At 47.3% G+C, this 17,921-nt stretch overlaps 1 protein-coding gene across 1 annotated transcript in view; it reads left to right on the top strand.

Annotated features, from left to right (window-relative positions):
* The window catches only part of FRMD4B (FERM domain containing 4B), a gene marked incomplete at its 5' end in the record, with an annotated part of 65,255 nt that overhangs the window by 33,798 nt on the left and 13,536 nt on the right, over positions 1–17,921 (top strand). Inside the window, 9 exons of the mRNA XM_082487693.1 lie at positions 929–1,012; positions 2,228–2,293; positions 3,353–3,410; positions 4,420–4,506; positions 14,134–14,210; positions 15,716–15,854; positions 16,375–16,516; positions 17,363–17,496; positions 17,586–17,705. Of these exons, the coding sequence (XP_082343819.1) occupies positions 929–1,012; positions 2,228–2,293; positions 3,353–3,410; positions 4,420–4,506; positions 14,134–14,210; positions 15,716–15,854; positions 16,375–16,516; positions 17,363–17,496; positions 17,586–17,705 (907 nt within the window). The remainder of the gene's footprint in view (positions 1–928; positions 1,013–2,227; positions 2,294–3,352; positions 3,411–4,419; positions 4,507–14,133; positions 14,211–15,715; positions 15,855–16,374; positions 16,517–17,362; positions 17,497–17,585; positions 17,706–17,921) is intronic.

Below are 17,921 nucleotides of genomic sequence, written 5' to 3'. Positions count from 1 at the left end.
GGAGGGGGGGGGTCGTAGCTCAGATGAAATCTCTGATAGTGGAATCTGATGAAAACAGAGGTCAGGAGCAGGAAAACACCTTCAGGGAAAGCCTGGATGCAGAGGTCGAGGCGGATGCTGACGGACGTGACTGAAGCATTCCGTACATAGAAAAGTCATGTTCGTGCTCGTTGGCGCTGCCGCGAAGGCACGCAGAAATCCTGCAGAAATGAGGCGTGCGAGCTTCAGCTGATGAATTAATGGAGCTTATAAGGAGAAAATATTAACCATTTTACTGATGCCTGTAAATCGTTTTTTAAATATTCTGCTGGGTTTTTTTTGTGACAAATTGCACTCGCATACTTCAACCCCTTTTATTTTGTTCCAGGCTGGGCCTGGAGTCCAAAATATTTGAACTTTCTGTAGAATGAGCAGTCCAGGAAAGCTATTGTCAGTGAAAATATTTGAATGTATATGAACTGAAACCCTTTGTTTTGAATCAGATCAGTGTTAAACTCTGAGATTTGACAAATACCGTGCTGCTTTGTGAAATGCATTGTCTAGGGGTAGGATTTTAGCGGAAGACAGAGCAAAAATTAGCATTACGAGCCTTGCTTTTTGGGCAGAGGTTTTCCTTCTGCAGCTGTTTCGGGGCTCTTTCTGCACGCAGCAAACAGTGAGTGTGTGCAAAGTAAATATTGATACGGCGCTCCCGCCGCAGTGGCCTGAGAATCACATGTCTGTATAATGAGTTACACCATGAGTCTGCAGGACACCGTATACATCACTGTCATGTGAGAGGGCCTATAGAGTTACGTTGCTGTGACAGCCTGATGTGGGGCAATGCACCGTGTTCTTGGGTAGCAAATACAGCCCTTTCCTGCCGCTGAAACGAGCGATAGCATCTGTGATTCACTAGCAGTGACGCTGTGCCATTTTTGGTTTTTAGTGATGAAAACACTAGAAAAGACTTGAAGACGCTGCCTGTCTTTCCTACCAAGACGCTGCAGGAGCATCCATCACTCGCTTACTGGTGAGCTATTTACTTTAAAATGTAAATCATTGCTATGAACGGTAACGACACGATCACTTTTAAACAGTTTTGCAAACTCTTGTAAAAGTTTTCAGCGTGCATGACATAGGACTTGGAGTTAATTGCTTGTATTGAAGCATTTCAAGTTTTCAGGAGGTTATAAATTACGCGAGATCCGCTGCCGGTCCCTCATTGAAAGTTTGCTGGAATTAAATCGCTGGATCTGGAACTGCTGGATGAGAATGTGCGGGGACCGGGGGTTAGAGAAAGAGCTGAAATCTGAACTCCGGCTAAGCCTTGGGTTTGCAAAGAGCACCCTGCTCCTGCAGCTTGGCAGGCAGCAGCGCCTCCGTGGTGGGCTGACCTCGGCTGGCTGCCAGATGCCCACCCGGCTGCTCTCCTCAACGGGACGTGGGGAGAAAAATAAGGTGGAAAAGCTGGAAACAGAGAGGCAGGTCCAGTTTTGCGGCTTGAATCTGCTTGTAAAGGAACACAGCGTTTGGGATGAATCAACGATATCGCTTCCTTGGAATTGATGCCCTCTGTGCAAGTTTGACTCCCTCATTTGTTTTCAATTTTTTTGTGTGTGCCTGATGGACTTTCAAATATGCCAGCACTTGCTTATGATTTGGGTTTTTTCCAGAATGAATACTGCTGGGTTTTTCTTTGCTTTCAAGTGTCTGACACTTAAATGCATATTTTATTTTGCGTTCCGCTAAAGCAAAATGTTGAAGTAAATAACAGGAAAATGCAAAAAGGTCATTGCTGACAAATCTATATTTCTTCACCTATGAAATGTCAGGGGAAAATACACTGGAAAGAAAACATTTCTGGTTTAACTACTTCTGTCTTACGTCTGGAGCATTAACCATCCTTTTGAAGTTTTGGTCCTTTAGAATGTGAAAATGAATTTATACAATTAGTACCATTATTGTGCAGCAGCAGCAGCACCTGCAGCAGAGCAGGCTGATCCGAAACGATTCGTTAATTAGTCTGGAAGGCGGCATGCGATGGCAGGGATCAGCCAGGCAGCTCCACGCTGCTTAATGAAGGGTGGGAAAGAAATCGGTAAGAAACAGAATGTAAAACCAGAACGAGAAACGTAGAGAGGGACACTCCTCTGCATGCTGAGCAGGCGTCTGAATTTCGACAGATGCCGTCACACATGAAAAAAGTCACTGAGCCTCTAAATTGGGTTTTGTGCTTGTTTTGCAGTGAGGACAGAGTCATTGAGCATTATACACAAATTAAAGGTCTGACCAGAGGACAAGCCATTGTTCAGTGAGTATGACACTTGTTAATTTGTGAAGATGATGTTTTTACTTTTTCTTTTTTGTTGAGAAGTGGCAATGCAGGCTGTTTTGCTCATTATTGCTTGCAAACTTTACCATTTGTATCTGCCAGATTCTTTTTTTGTTGAGTTATATTTCAAAGTTAAATTATTTGAAGTTTCAGATTTCACAGGCTTCCAGTTAGGGTTGTGTATTCTCATTCAGATACCTCAAATCTAAAAGAAATTATTTGGACCTTACTTTATTGGAAGACTCTTCTCCATGCCCTGCTTGCTATCAATTGTTTTCACACCAAACTCTGAAGGGCGAGTATTACCTTAGGTCCTGTATAAAAAACCCAAAACAATAAAGGCATGCTTGTTGAAATGTTCAGAATTGGGCTTTCAAAAGAACAAGATGCATGCTGAGCCTGTGGAATTTTATTTTTAATTTACCGTTAATATATTTCCTACAGGCAAATGCCGCGGGATGTGTTACAAACTGAGAAGTTTGAGATGATTGCCATGGTTCCACGGTGTAGAGAACTCGTAGTTTTTCTGACATACTTTGATGCCTGTAGCTCCATCTCAATAATTCAGGGGCTTCTTTCAATAGGAACAAGGGAAAAAATTCTCTGTTCAGTGGTTGTCTGAATTGTCTCGTGAAACAGTTGTACAACTGCAGAAACACTTTCATTTGGAGCTTATCCATTGTAACCAAAGCACCATCATGGAATGATTATAGGCAGGTCTTTACCGCCAACATTTCCCAAAAGGCTCGTATGTTCCGTTCAGAATTCTTACTTTCAGTTCTCTGACCTTCTGATAAGAGATTGAATGTTTTGTTGTATAAGAGATTTTCCATTCGCTTTAGCTGGGCCAAAATATCACATCTTACCCCCGAGCCAGGATGTTAAGTTTTCTTCTGAGAACATGGGCCTTCAATTATTAAGTCTTTTAAAATATGCAAATGACAAATGACATGTCCTGAATGTATGTGTGAAAAAAACGTTAATAGATATTATTCCCTCCTGAGAAAATCATCTGATATGCTATAAATCTGTCTACAGGTACATGAAAGTGGTAGAAGCTTTGCCAACATATGGAGTTCATTACTATGGAGTAAAGGTTAGTAAATGCCCGTAGATAATGTGATTGCTTAGCTTATTACATGTGATTACATTCCTGTAGGAATAGTTTGGTGATTCAGTACTCTTCTGTCAGAATTAAACCCCCCATTTTTCAAACTCTAAAGTTTTTCCCCATTCGATATTCTTTAAAAATTGTTTCCAGAGAGCACCAAAGCATTATGTGCTACAAGAAGACCGAAAGGAATCTTTGTAAAGCCTGCTGTAATCCTATCAGGAGCTAAATTCGTATCAGCTTAATTAAACTGGCTATCACTTCTAGATCCAAAGCAGTTAATAGTTTCCCCAGAGACATTTCTAATCAAGATTAGGAGGAAAAAAAAAAATATAGAAAAGACTACTTCTAAGTGGCGGGTGATTAGTGGGTGCGTACTCGCAGTGGGGAAATGCTGAGAAATATTTTTGGAGAGTGATGGAAATACACCATTTATTTATTATACACATTATTTATTTATTACACCATTGTTTGTAGAGCAGAGCCTGGGCCAAAGTGTTTTGTGCAGAAGAGCTCAGCAGAGATGATGTCTCCTTACTTTTGAGTCATGGCCGTGACTGTGGTACCTGAGAAGCTGATGTTTTGCGCTGTTCTCTGCTATGGCTGTCTGTGCCTGAGTTTAGTGGATGCAGTCACTGGCCGCAGTGTTTTTGTTGTTTTGGTTTGGTTTTTTTTTTTCTGTTCCATATCCTTCCCCCCTCACAGCCACTCCTGCAACGAGTGACACCCCCCTGTTTCAGCAGCACTGTCGCTTTTTTGTCCACTTTGCACAACCTAGTTTCTTGCCTCTGCCCGAGAAGGTGGGGGGAGAAAGTTTCGACATTCACTCCAGCAATCCACTTCACATCAATTTGTTTGCAAAAAAAAAAAAATAAAAAAAAAAAAATCTTGGTTCCGTACCTCCTCGTACTTGTCACAGAATGCAACGGGCTGTAATCTTGGGATTGCTTAATTCTTAAGTAGCTCTTGGTTCATGTAGACATCCATTTTTCAGGATAAACAAGGAATCCCGTGGTGGCTTGGAATAAGTTACAAAGGAATAGGCCAGTACGACTTACAAGACAAAGTTAAGCCCAGAAAAGTAAGTTTTTCGCATCTGATTTTTTTTTTTTTGGCGGGGGGGACTGGGGGGGGGGACTGGGGGGGGATGGTGTTTGGATGTCAGAATATGCTTGTTTTTAAGCTGTTGCTTATTAGACTAGTGAGCAAAAGACCCAGGGCTGGAGGCAGGAGGAGAATTCTCCTGGCACTGGGGCAGTAAAACTCTTCCTCTCGCGTAGATAGTGGAAACTCCCTTCGGGAGCTTTGGCTCGTGTGTCGTCTTGAGTTTGGTGGTCTCGGGACAGTCTGGACAGGAATTTTGGCTGCCTCCAGGGATCGCTACAGAAGTATGAAGCAATTGGGTCTCTGCAAGTCCCAAACTAAAGACCTTGTACTCGAGCAGTGTTTTCACTTGGCTTTCGTATGTGTTCTTTGTGTGTGAAGTGATAAAAGGCTCCACGGATATCTGTGAAATACGAGGGGGACTGCGTGAAACGGCAGGCCTGGTTAGGCAACTGTACGTTTCCCTGATGCGGTGAGTCGTAAGGAGGGGATTGAGGGTAAATGCCAAAAACTGGAGGTGGTGGTTCTCCTTTTCCACCCCCTGCTCCCCAGCATGTCTCCTGCGTAGCGAACTCTGCCGAGAGCCTCCCTCATTGTTTAAAGAGGGCGGAGGGTCCCGTATCGCGCTGCTGCCCCCCTCAAGGCCCCCGGCACAGCCCTAACGGGCTCTTCTGCCGGCAGCCATGGAGGCCCATCACGCAGCCCGAGCACAGGGTGTGTTGGGAGCTCGCCCAGTCCTGTAGCCGCATACATCTCCCTGCGACGGGACTGAGCCCCGCAAGGCTTTGGAGAGTTGTTTAACCCCCTTGGCTGGGGGGGGCGAGCCAGGACTGCACGTGCAGGGGCCACGCTGACGGTTCGGGGGTGTGCGGTTTCTTTCTGGTCGTTTCTTTGTTGGAACATCTAAGCTGTGAGGAGACGGAGACCTGGAGTTCTGCTGTTCTCCTTCCCCGGGAATGATCTGGGCAGGAGTTCGCATGAAGTGTGTGCTTGCTGCCAGGGAATTTTACATTTGGAAAATGGTATTGTTTCGTGTATTTGCGCCAAAAAAACACAGCTTAACAAAACTTCCTTGAGAGTAATTCCCCTTCAAGCTCCCAATTTGGTCTCCTCTTTTTCCAGAGCAGGCTACGACTTGGTTTCTTTTGGTATATTTTTATATACCTGTGTGTCCAAGGTTGAACTCTTACATCCTTCCTTTGCTCTGTTTAGTAAAGCGCTTAGCTCAGCCCCAGATCTCTCTTACCATGCCTGTTCTAAGATGACAGTGGCGTAAAAGGAACCCCAGAAAACCAAGTCAATGTTAACACAGCCATTGATGGTCAAAGGAGAGCATCCAGGAGCTCCTCTTGCTCTTCAGCACTTCCCTATCTACAAGATTTTTCCAGTCAGGCCAAACACGGATCATTCTCTGGCCAAGATGTCCGGCTGTGACCAGCAACGCTCTCCAAGAAAATGCAGCCTGCCTGGCTAGAAGCATCGCTTCGCCAAGCAGTTTTTATGCTTGCGGGATTTTCAGTTTACAACATCAACCAGGCAGATTAAGAAAATCTTTTTTTTTTTTTTTAAGGTCAACAGGGTCCAGATACCGAGTCACACCCTGCTATAGAGAGTTACGAGGCGTCGCCTTTGAGCACAGCAGGAGTCGTGTTTAAGAAAAATAAAATAAAAAAACAAAGGTCACCTCTGCAGTGGAAGTGTTACAATGGGAATGATAATAGTTGTCTGCTTTACTGTGGTTATAGTTATATAGAAATTAAAAGGGAGGGTGGGGGAGAGGAGCCAAAACGCAGAGGGGAAAGTTTAACGCCTATAAGCTGGTTGAAAAAGTGGGGATGGATATGGCTGTAGTATCCTTATGGATTTGTGTCCGGTGTTAATAGGAGGGGACAAAAATGAATTAAGCCACAGCCTGTCCAGAGTCGTGACTACTTTTAACATGTGGCTAAATACGCAAACAGTTTCTTCAAACCCTGAGACACTTTCTGTATGAAAAAAAGCACATTTCGGACATGATCCATGGAAGTAATTGGAATCGGATCTCTTTCGGGGGAGGGGGAAGCCGATGCTGGGCCTAGAGAGGTAGCCATGTTAAGACTTGGTTTTGGAGTTAAAATGTTGAAATTCTGCTGTTTATTTTGGTGTAACTGTAGCCTTGCTGCCTGTGATGCAGCAGGCAGAAGTTTCCTTTTAACCAGTATTGTTCTTTGTTCATATTTAGGAATGTATCGGAATATATTTCAGTGACGGAAGGGTCTGTATAGCTTGCCTGAATCTCCAAGGAGTCAGCAAGCACAGTCCTTTCCGAAGCAGCAGGCGGAGGAGAGTAGGCATGTAACCTATGCCTGTCTTTTGGAGCAGAGGCGCTAGTTTTGCAGGATTTAGCAGAATTTTCTTGCTTTGCTTTTCGGGATAGAGCCAAACTCACAACTGCCATGTGCTGGTGGTGTGCTGCTGTTTATACTGTGAATCAAAAGTGCTGTTGTGTTTATCCCTAGCCATCTGGGAAAAAGCATCCTTACTGCGCTCCACTCCTCCAGTTAGTGATGTTTAAATATACATGCAGCTGATGAACTCAATAAAAGGGAAAGGCTAATGAAGTCCAAGTCTAATGAAGACCAAGCTGGCCTTTCCTAATTTTAAAGATACAAGTGATCTCTGGGTGTCCAAACCTCTCTGATAGCGGCTACAGTGGGAAAGCTGCTGAGTTTCAGGTGGGAGGCTTTGAACTGGAATCGGTGCCGGTGCTCCAGTTAGGTTCACACCAGGGGGATTTATTCTGCCCTGTGTCTTTTCTGCAATGCTAATGGCTGCTGTCAGAAGTAGCTGCATTTGTTTAATGTGTTCCTCATAGGCATCTGGTAAGAGCCAAGTCCGTATTAAGAATAAAAATTTAAAAATAATAAAATAATACACATAAAATGAACTGCGCCCATTAATACAGTGTCAATTAAATCCCAACAAATATAACCATCCTCCTCAAAAAGTGAAATCTTTTGGCTCTATCCAAGTAGATCTTTAGGCAAAGAGACCTAAATATTAGCCTTGGAGCACAGTGGTTATCCCAAGATTTTGTTGTTGGATCAACACTGCTGTGTGAAGTCCAAGGCTGAGAACTCATCACAGGAAACAACTTGCACGACAGACCTGGATGAAGCAATCCCCAGATCCGTATCGCTCAGCCTTGCCAACGCTTGCGCTTGTACCGTCAGTCATCCGCGAGGGGAACGCGTGTTGTTGGAGAGGACGGTGCGTAACTCGGGGCCGGACCAGGAGAACCTGCCCTGTCTGTCTGCGTAAAGCTGGCTGGGGAGGTTTGAGTCCGGCTGTTAATATTTTGCTGGTTGACCTGAGATGGTTTGGAGAAAGGAGTTTTGTTGCTGTAAGTCACTCCTGAGAGCTTGTATCGCTTTGGAAGGGGCTTCTAGCGAAGCGGGCGCCTGTTTCACGCCTTTCCTGGGACTGCGAGCTGATGGGAGCCAAGGGGACCACTCTGCTCCAGTGCTGTAATAGACTGAAAATGGAGAATGATTTTTTTTTTTTTTTTGTGGCATTTATGAAAATTGTCTTTTTCTTTGTAGATAAAAGCAGTGGCTCCACACTGGTTGCAGGTTATGCTGGGCTCGGTTGATTATAATCCTGAAGTCTCACAGGGCATAAAAAAGACTGGGTTTGGCAACCCGTCTTCAGATTTCAGCTCAGACCTGGAATTAACTCTGCAGTCCTGCTGCTTTGCAAACATACTCTCCTTCAGCTGCAGTTAATACCGAGAGATGCCTCCCGCTTGGAGAAATGCCTCCCGCTTGCTATGGGGTGGCATGCCAAGATCCTGTCCCCAGTCTCCTCTGAATCAATTAGGAAAAGCGTAAAACAGGTCCCAGGACTTCGTATGCCGTTTCAAAACAGAATAGACCTCCCTTTTATCTCTCCCCTTATTCTTCTCACTGGCCAGATAAACAATGCCTCGTCTTGTTTGTGGAGCGTGTATTATGGTATGAGTTGAGTTTATGCTGCGTTCAGCCAATACGTGGTGATCCTCGGAGGGATGGGAATTGGAGAAGGCAGCTTGCTGGCTTTTTGACTCGTTCTCCCACTTCATTGTGTTTCTGTGGGCGACTCCCTGCTGATAAATGAACTACAGTGTCTGAAGAGAACAACTAATCTTGCTACGGTATTGTTTCACATCTATTAGAATTTTGATTCTAGTGCTGGATGTCTTGAATACATTATGTTCTCAAAAGTGTTTTTATTCGAGTGCATGAGTTTTGAAATGGGTAATATTTATGATATTTTTATTTCAATTTAACATATAGTAAGAGCTGATGCTGAAAGTTTTCCCTTGCAGAACATTTACTTAATGTAAATTTGCTGTCCGCCTTTGCTGAATGGTTCAAAACACAACAGCGTTTGTACAGGCTTCTCAGCAGGCGGATCTAATTAGGCAGAGATTTCTTTCATGGTGTTTATTTCTCATCAAGTAGAAGCCATTGATTTAGACATAAGATACTAAGCCCGCATAATTATTTAAAATAAACACAGAGCTGTTATGAGACAGCTCTGAAACTCAGTTCCTTCCAGATGCGCACGAAGCTGCGTGAGCATCACAGGCATTTTGGGACAGCTCGGTGCCGAGACATCTCTGATTCGTGCCAATGCCAACGCTAGTGAGAACCGAGCAAGGATGGATTCTAATGCATTAAAAAAAAAAAAGTGATCGAAGCGGTTTTGAGAGGAATGGCTTAATATGTAAGAGATGAAGGATGGCTCCAGGTGAGCTCTGCCCGTTTGTGCTGGCGCTGGTGGGAGCCGTCTGCCGCCTCCTCTCAGAAGCTGCTGCAGGTGGGGCAGTTTGTCTCTCCTGCCGTCCCCTCCAGTGCCCCCCTCCATGGCCAGGCACAGCAATTTAAAACAAAAGGATTTCAGTTGAAGGTAGCGTGTGCCAGACAGCAAACTGGAGCGGAGGGGCTGAAACGCAGCCCTTCTTCCAGCATTGCTGGCAGGGCGGTAATTTCCTTCATCGGGGTGGGGTGCATTCCTGTGGGCAGAAATCTTTTATGTTTCCTTGGGCTGAATTGCCAGATTTGTCTGGAGATTGCCGTTCCCAGCCAGTTCCTGGGATGCTGATTGCCGAACCTCCTTACAGGCACCGCACGTACCACCGGGTGCTTTGAAAGTGCTTCCAAGGCTGCTGCAGACGCCGCAGCGTGGTTCACGCTTCCATGCTGACCTTACCCAAGGATCCCTTGGGTGGAAAATCAAAGATCTGGGTAATTTAGGTCTTGGTCGCAATTTGCCATCAGCCTTGGAAGCATCCCGGGTGCAACCCCGGCACGTGCTGTGCCCGGGGCTGGTGCAGCAGTGGTTGGACACACCACCCCTGCAGGCAGCGTCTCTCCAGATTTTGACCCCCTTGCAAAAAAAAAAAAAAAAAAAGACTTTTTAAAATAAAATGCATCGGGCTGATAGGAATATTGAGCGAAGGGCCCCTGAGAAGCTCTCTTGCACGTTTCTCAGGCGGGGGCTCTGCCAGCTCCTGCCTGCCATCCTGATGGGGCCGTTTTTCGAGCCAGCGAGCTCCTGCTGTCGGGCCCAGACAAACCTGCATTTTATTCAAAACGGAATGCGAGATCAGCCAGGTAAAAAAAAAAAAAAAAAAAAAAAAAAAACCAAAAACAAAAAAAAACACCCAACAACGGCTGCTTCTTTTATTAAAGCGTCTCACAACTTCAGCAGCCTGGGTCTGCTTTGTGCCTCCTTCGACTACAATTACGGCTCTTTTTGTATGGGAAAGAGGGTTGGGAGGGCCATGTCTGTCTGTTGGTGTTTCTGCAGTATCTCGAAGAGAATCGCAGGAGTGCAGGAAGCTTAAACCCATGGGCTTGCAAAAGCGGCACCTGGGTGGTAGAAGCCTGGCTGGTGCACAGGGGTGCCAGATTAATGAGGCGCGATTGGGGAGCTGTGCACCTCTGCCTTCTCCAAAAAGACCTAGAAAACGAACCTTGACCAGGCCAAATTCTGCTTGCAGATTCAGAGGGGCGGCCCCTGCGATGCTCAGTGGGAGTTTTCACGAACCTTTATGGGTCTGGCAATGTAAATTGATGGGAAGGCTATTAAGAAAACATTCATTAGCTCAAGTGGACCTAATCATCTGGTTAAAGGGAACATACATTGCAAAATGTCCACAAAAACATCTTAATTATTCCTAATTGTTCTTCCAGCCCTCAAAAACCAGTTTCAGATTTCCAGATTATTTATTTAATTTTTTTTACGACTCTTTTGTCTTTTAATATGCATGTAGTTTAGGTAAGGTTGAAATTAGGAACGATTTAGAAACATGTCTGTACAGAGTTAGGGTGTACTTGAAGGGAGCAGGAAAACTCTAGGGCAGTATCAGTATCTTGAGTAGCTTTTTCACCACAATTCAAGAAAAATTTATTTGAAGGAGTTTATAGAATTTCATTGGGTTTACTCTGGTTTATTCTTCATTACTTTTTTTTTTTTTTTTTGGCCCTTGTTTGTATTGAGGCCTTTTTTTCCTCTTGTTTTCATGAATCCAGACATGTTGGGTAGAAACGCATTGATACATTGTCATGATTATTTTTAAGCGCACCCATATAAGTAGTATTACTCCACAACTTATTCTGAAGCTACTCACATAACCAAGGGTCTTTTTTTTTTTTTTTTTTTTTTCTTTCTTTTTAAGGACCTGACTGCAGGAGTTTGTCAGAGGAGTTGATTGCTGAGAGCTTATATTGTTCTTAAGTGAGATAGCTTAAGGACAGGGCACTTTCCAGTCCGTAAGAGCGAAAAATGTGTCCTGTGTGCAGAATTTCAAACACTGCAGTGGAGCAGCAGAGGGGGCAACTGGGGTTGTCCCAGTCCTGCCTGTCTTTGGGCAAGGGGGAGAATGTCTTTGTGCTGAATGTATCCGGCTGCAAATGCTTGGGGCGCCCGTCAGCTCCTTTTTGGGCTGGGATGGATCTGGCAGGGTGGGGAGGAAATGGGGCAAAGCTCTACCCACATCCTGAGGCAATTCCATGCAGGTTTCTTTACAAATGCAAAGGCTTCCCCCTCCCCCCCCACCTTGGCACCACAGATGATCAGGGATGCTTCTCCCTGAGGGGCGTGGGATTTATGGAAGGGTCCACCCAGACCCTTGGGGTGCTGGTGTGTCCCTCTGGCAAGGCAGGAGGCTGCTCGAGGTGGTGGGGCAGCTGCATTTTGTCCCCCCCCCGCCAAATATGACCCTCTTCACCCCCGCTGACCCTGGGAGAGGTGACCCCTTCTCCCACAGCCCTCGGGAATGCCGAGCACATCCGGAGGGGAAAAACCCAGAGGAAGTGATAAAGGGGACGGGGAGTCATCACCCGCAACCGATAAGAGGCAGTGAGGCGTTGGGTTGGTTTTTTTTTTCCAGAGGTCATGTTTGAAGCACGCCTATACCTTTTTTTTTTTTTTTTTTTTTTTTTTTTTTTTTTTTTTTATGAGCGTGGGAGCTGGGACACGGCGCGATGCTTCTGGTCCAACCTGTTGGCTGTCGGGCGTGAGCCCATGGCGGCAGGGCCGGGACTTGGCCGGGGTCACCTTCTGCAGCCCCCTGGCCAGGCTTGCTCCCACCTCAGCCCCCTGCCGTGTCTCGGGGTGCTCCAAAGGGGTGCAGCCCCTCATCAGAAACCCTCTCCTCTTCTCTCCTGGGCTCAATTTTCCTTTTATCGGAGGCAGAGGGTGGGTCGGGGAGGCGCCGCTGCCGGGAGAGGCGGGTGATGTCAGGCATGTGTCAGCAGTGGGAGGCGAAGCCGGCGAAAGCGCAGCGGGGAGGGATGGCACCACCGCGACAGCCGCCTCTCGCTCTGCTCTTCTCATGGCGCCCTTGACGCTCTCCGGAGGGACGGGGGAGAAGGGGACGGTGCTGCGGGCAGGTGAGTGCGGGGACGAGGGGGGCGGCCGAGCCGCCAGCGCCGTGCTGGGGATCCCTGCGTGCCAAAGCACCCACGGGTGCTGTTGCTCAACCCCCCGACACACTGCACTGAGCTGTGTTCTCTTTGATTTTATTTTTTTTTTTTTTTAAACATATTTATTTAAAAGTTACGGAGAAGGCACTTCTGAAAGTTGTGTGACCAGACGGGGCGCCTTTAGTACAAAGATAAACTTACTTAAGCAGCAGAGTAAAACTTCCACAATCTTTTAGAAAGTGACTTATTAGTTCAAGTAAGTGACATCTCGCCTCGCTGCATTTTTCGTGCAGCAGGATCTAATAATAAATTGTAGCACTAGAAAGGAAAGCTTTAACTAAACAGAGTGAAAGGCTGCTGAAAGAGCCGGCGTTTTCCCCACAAACACATGCACTGGGTTATGTTCCGTTTACGATCCCTGTTAAGAATCTTCCAAATTCAGCATGGCGTAATACATGATTTTTTACAAGATTTGAAGTTCCTTCATCGTCAGAGCGTGGCGGGTCAGCTTTTGGCAGAGGCCGGGGCAATGTCGCGTGTCCTGGGGACTCCTGGTGTGGTGGTTGCGCCCTTGGAGGCTTTCGATAAACTGTGGGGAGGGAGGGGGTCGCTGCGGTGGTCCGGGGGTCGCTGTGATGGCCTGGGTGCTTTGGCTGGATCACTGGTTTTGCAAGCCAATGTATCCCACTTAACGCTGGCCCTGCCTGCCCAGCCTGGGTGGAAGCACCTCAGTTACCTCCGCCTGGGCTCTATCCCTGGGAAGGCAGCCGGCTGTGAACTACAGCCCGTGCTGCTGCACTCCTGCACCCTGTCATCTTCAGGTGACATCCTTGGGGACAGCCATAGGGGTCTCCGTGTGTGCCCGGGCACCCTGGTGCTGCAGGACCCGGGGGCTGGGGAACAGCTCGGCCGAAGCTGGGCTGGGAAGATGCAGCCCCTGAAGGATCATCCCCAGCGGGTGGCTAATGCTGGGTCGAAGGGAGAGCAGATTCCGATGAAATTCTGATCCCACGGGTGCAGCTGCCAAGCCCCAGTTGACTTTGATCTCTTCTCCCACTTGGCACTTTGCAGGAAATCTGTGGTTTCCTTACAGAAGTATGCGTTGTGGGGTGGCTTCCTTCTGTAGCTGCCCTTTCTCTGTACGTGTTGTACCCCTGCTCCAAAACGTCATGCTGCATCTCTCACCCAGTGTCTTCAGAAAAGAAAGGTCTTGGTTTGCCCCCCAGCTGCTGCCATTCCCTGGGGATGTTCTGAGGGAAGAGACCATAGGTGTCTATCCAATTACTTTGTGTAGAGATTTTTGCGTTTAATCAGAGAGAAAAGGACCTTAACTTCCCTCCCAAGATCTCTGTGAACTTCTAGCAGTGAAATTAAGTGTGCCACCAGTGGAAACAGATGTTGTCACAGGCAAAATCCTCAATCTGCAACGCATTGTCCATGAGAGTGTGAAATTACTTGACAAGCGTCCTATACATTTATATTTATGTGCTTATTTTTTTTAATTGATGTTATGAATGTTGTTATTGCTGAGTCTGTGCCATAGCTGAAGACACACGGGAATTGTAATTTGCTGAAATTACGTAATCTTGCGGGGAGAAGACTGGTGATTCTCGCGGTGACAGTGTTCCGCTTCTCTCTCCCCATTCTCCTAGCTATTTCAATGGAAACAGCTGGAAAATCTCTATTTCCGTGAAAAGAAATTTGCTGTGGAAGTACACGATCCCCGCAGGTAAGGCTGGAGGAGGCGGTTGTAGCAGCGGGATGGATCTTTACCCAGACTGGGAATTTGTCACCCGGTGTTAGTGGAGGGGGATGGGAGGCGCCTCCGAGTTCAGCACAGACCTGAGCTTACTTTGGGCTGTGGGACACTGAGCCTGATCCTGCGTTTGGCAGGGCAGGTCGGGGCTGGATCCGGGCGGTGGGTGATGAGCAAGTGGTGCTGCGATGTTGCAGAGGGAAGGTCACAGCCATAGTGAGCGACCTGGAGCAACTGTTGATGTGTTACAGCTCTGGGTGTCCTTCTTTCAAATTGCCTCTGATGTCCACCAAGGGAGTTCTTAAAGCGGAGGGAGGACAGGATGAGAGAGTTGGGGTTGTTCAGCCTGGAGAAGAGAAGGCTCTGGGGAAACCTTGTAGCGGCCTTCCAGTCCCTAAAGGGGCTACAGGAGAGCTGGGGAGGGACTTTTAACAAGGGCTTCTGGTGATAGGACGAGGGGGAATGGCTTCAGACCGGAAGAAAGGAGATTTAGATTAGCTATTAGGAAGAAATTTTTCACTCTGAGGGTGGTGAGCCCCTGGCGCAGGTTGCCCCGAGAAGCTGTGGCTGCCCCATCCCTGGAGGTGTTCAAGGCCAGGTTGGACGGGGCTTTGGGCAACCTGGGCTGGGGGGAGGTGGCCCTGCCCAGGGCAGGGGGGTTGGAACGAGATGGGCTTTAAGGTCCTTTCCAACCCAAACCATTCTGTTATTCTATGACTACTCGTCATGGCCAAATTTGCTCACTTTACAAAACCCTTCCCCGAGAGGCCGCTGTAACATGCCTGTGCCGCCGGAGACCCGGGAACGCAGCCCACGTGACTTTCTTGCTCACCTTCTGCCCTGCCCTGCCTTGGCAGCCGCGCTCCCTCCTCTGGGCTTGAGCCTTCAGGGGCTCAGAGGAGCGCTGCCGGTTGGGGTGGGAGCTCACCTGCGGGCTGCTTTGCTCTGCCTTCCCCTCAAGATCCCTCCCAAGATGAAAGAGCTTTTTGCCCAGGGTGAATTTCTGACTGCACCTTCCTTTCTGCTTCTCCTGCTGCCATCCTTTCTGCCTCTGGCACGGGACCGCTGTGCCTCCCGGCTGGGCCAGGAGGAGCTGGGAGATGCTCTGCTGATTTTTTCCCCCCAGGTCCCCCATCCTGCTCCTTTCAGGATCCCGGTGGCAGTATGCTCACCCTTTCTAGGTTTACAGCGTACCCCACCGTTGGTCTCGGCAGCACAAGCGTGCTTCTGAACTAAAAGGCGCAGCAGTTGCTTCTGCTCCATGTTGCAAAGCTCAACCAGGAGGGGCTTTAACTTTGTAGAATTAAGGGAAGGTTAGGAGGGAGGAAAGGCAGCAGCACGGGGTTGTGGGGAGAAGGAAATCGGAGTTCTGACATCTCTAAAATAAAGGCTGAGCCTTGCCTGGTTAAGGGAGAGGCATTTGGGACTTTAAGCCTCAAAGACCTGTCTTGAAATTGCATTTCTCTTCACCTCCTTAGAATTTCAGTGTCGAGAAGGACCTTTGGTCAGAGTGGACTGGTAGTGCAAACCTGGTATGCAAACACTTCCCTGATCAAGTCCATCTGGGTGATGGCAATCAGTCAACACCAGTTTTACTTGGACAGAAAGCAAAGCAAAGTAAGTCAAAGGCGTTTTACTGTGGGCATAAGTTTCAACACCTTTTCTGTATGTGCTTCAGTGTATGTTTTTCCATGGATGAACTACTCTCCAGAGGAAAACTACAAATTGTTTTTGTCAGCTTTTTGAGCAGTCTATTAACGACAGTATTGCTATTCGATCCATTTTAGCCTGCTTGCAATTAAGGGCTATGGAAGTGTAATCACAGAAGAGGGAATTCCCACGTCTCGGTGTTTAATCTGCTTTTCCTTTTGTCTCCTTCTCGTGTTTGTTTTTGAACACGGTGCAAACAGCAAAGAGATTTTGGGTTGGGAGATGGTTCAGGCTTTGGGGGCAGAGGAATGCCAACACGGCCCTGTGCACCGAGAGCTCCTGCGTGATCCTGTTGCTTTAGCCCTTAATTATGTGGGAGATGAGGTGTGAAACATCATCTTCTGTGACCCCATGTCCCGAAGTTAATTAGAGGTAACTCGATGAGGCTGGATTTTTATTTATTTACTTTTTTTTAAAACTGCTTCAGGCCAAAATTCCTTCAGCCAGAAGCTTAGATGATATCGCCATGGATCTGACAGAGATGGGAACACCAAAAGTTTCAAAGCTTGTGACTTTGGAGGCAAAGAACCAGCTTATTATGGCCAGCAACGGCAGTTTGGTCTCATCAGGTAATACTTTATGTAAACACGAGGTAGTGAAGTACAGAGAGGCTTATGTATGTGAAAAGGGAAAATGAGGCTAGCTGGCCGTAAATACAGCGACGTATGTGAAGGTGTGTGTTAGTTATGTATCTGAAACAGTAACATCGAGGGTATAACCTGCTGTTTCCCACCCCTATAACTAAATAAGGAAATAAAAATATGCTAGGTGGATAAGCACCCATATACTCTTGGTCCATGGATAATTTGTTATCAGTTTACCAGTCGGTCCTTGAATGACTCTTAAGTCTCATCAAAGTCTGAAGGAAACTTGATCCAGGCTAAGTTTAAGCACTTGTTCCAGGAGTTGAATTGCCCTGAGGTTCCTCAGAAATGAGCAGGGAAGAGAAATGCTTCCAAATAAAGCTCAGCTCCGGAGTGGACTTTAGATCTGTCCCCTTGACTGTGGAGGAGGGGAAGAGGGGGGAGGTAAGAGCCCGGCTGCCATGTGCAGGTGCCTCGAGGTGAAGCCCAAGCGAGGAGCCTCAGTGTCTGTCTCAAAAGCAAAGTCAGAGCCCAAATATGAGGTATATTGTAGATATTGCTATTGCAATGATTCATATTCGAGGTGGTGGGGGTTTGGGGTCTATACCTGGGACTTGTCGTGCAAGTATATACATTGGGGGTTTGAAAAAGTGTGGATTTCCTAAAAGCCTGCTTGCTGGATGGCACGAGAGCCGGACGTTGCACTTAGAATAATGTGTTGTTTGGCTGGGCTGGGCTGGACTGCTTTGGGGAGATCTCGGCTTACTTGACCAGGAAAAAAAAAGGGCTTTTATCTGCAAATCGCCTGATAACAGAGAGTATCTTTTTCAGGCTCTCAGGATTCAGAGGTCAGTGAAGAACAAAAGAAGGAGAAAATTATGGAACTAAAGAAGAAAGAGAAACTCCTTCAGGAAAAACTGCTTCAGAAAGTTGAGGAGCTGAAGAAAATCTGCCTGCGAGAGGCGGTGAGAAGTGCACCTTACGCTGGGGTCGGGGCGGGTGAGAGCCCTTCTCTCCCTCCGGACCTTCACGTGGAGCCCTCTCTGTTCCCCAGGAGCTGACGGGCAAGATGCCCAAGGAGTATCCTCTGAGCGCTGGAGAGGAACCTCCCCAGGTCAGAAGACGCGTTGGCACGGCCTTCAAGCTGGATGACAACCTGCTCCCGAGCGAAGAGGTGAGCACTGCAGGTTGTTTTCACAGCAGAGGTGGGGTGGCCAGACCGGTGGCCAAAGCCACTTGTAAATAATCCAGCTCTTCCCTGGTTGTTTAAGAGGAGGCAGCCGGGACAGTCGCTTGCATAGGCTGGGAAATTTAGGCGGGTACCGCCCTTATTTCAGCCATGCTGCTTTTGAAATGACCAGGAAGTTGGCTGTTTCAAAAGGCGTTAAAA

This window comes from Vanellus vanellus (genome assembly GCF_965231255.1).
Source record: "Vanellus vanellus genome assembly, chromosome: 9".
In the NCBI taxonomy this organism is placed as follows: Eukaryota; Metazoa; Chordata; class Aves; order Charadriiformes; family Charadriidae; genus Vanellus; species Vanellus vanellus.
Note: the sequence above shows the minus strand (reverse complement) of the source record. Positions and strands in the feature narration are given on the sequence as shown.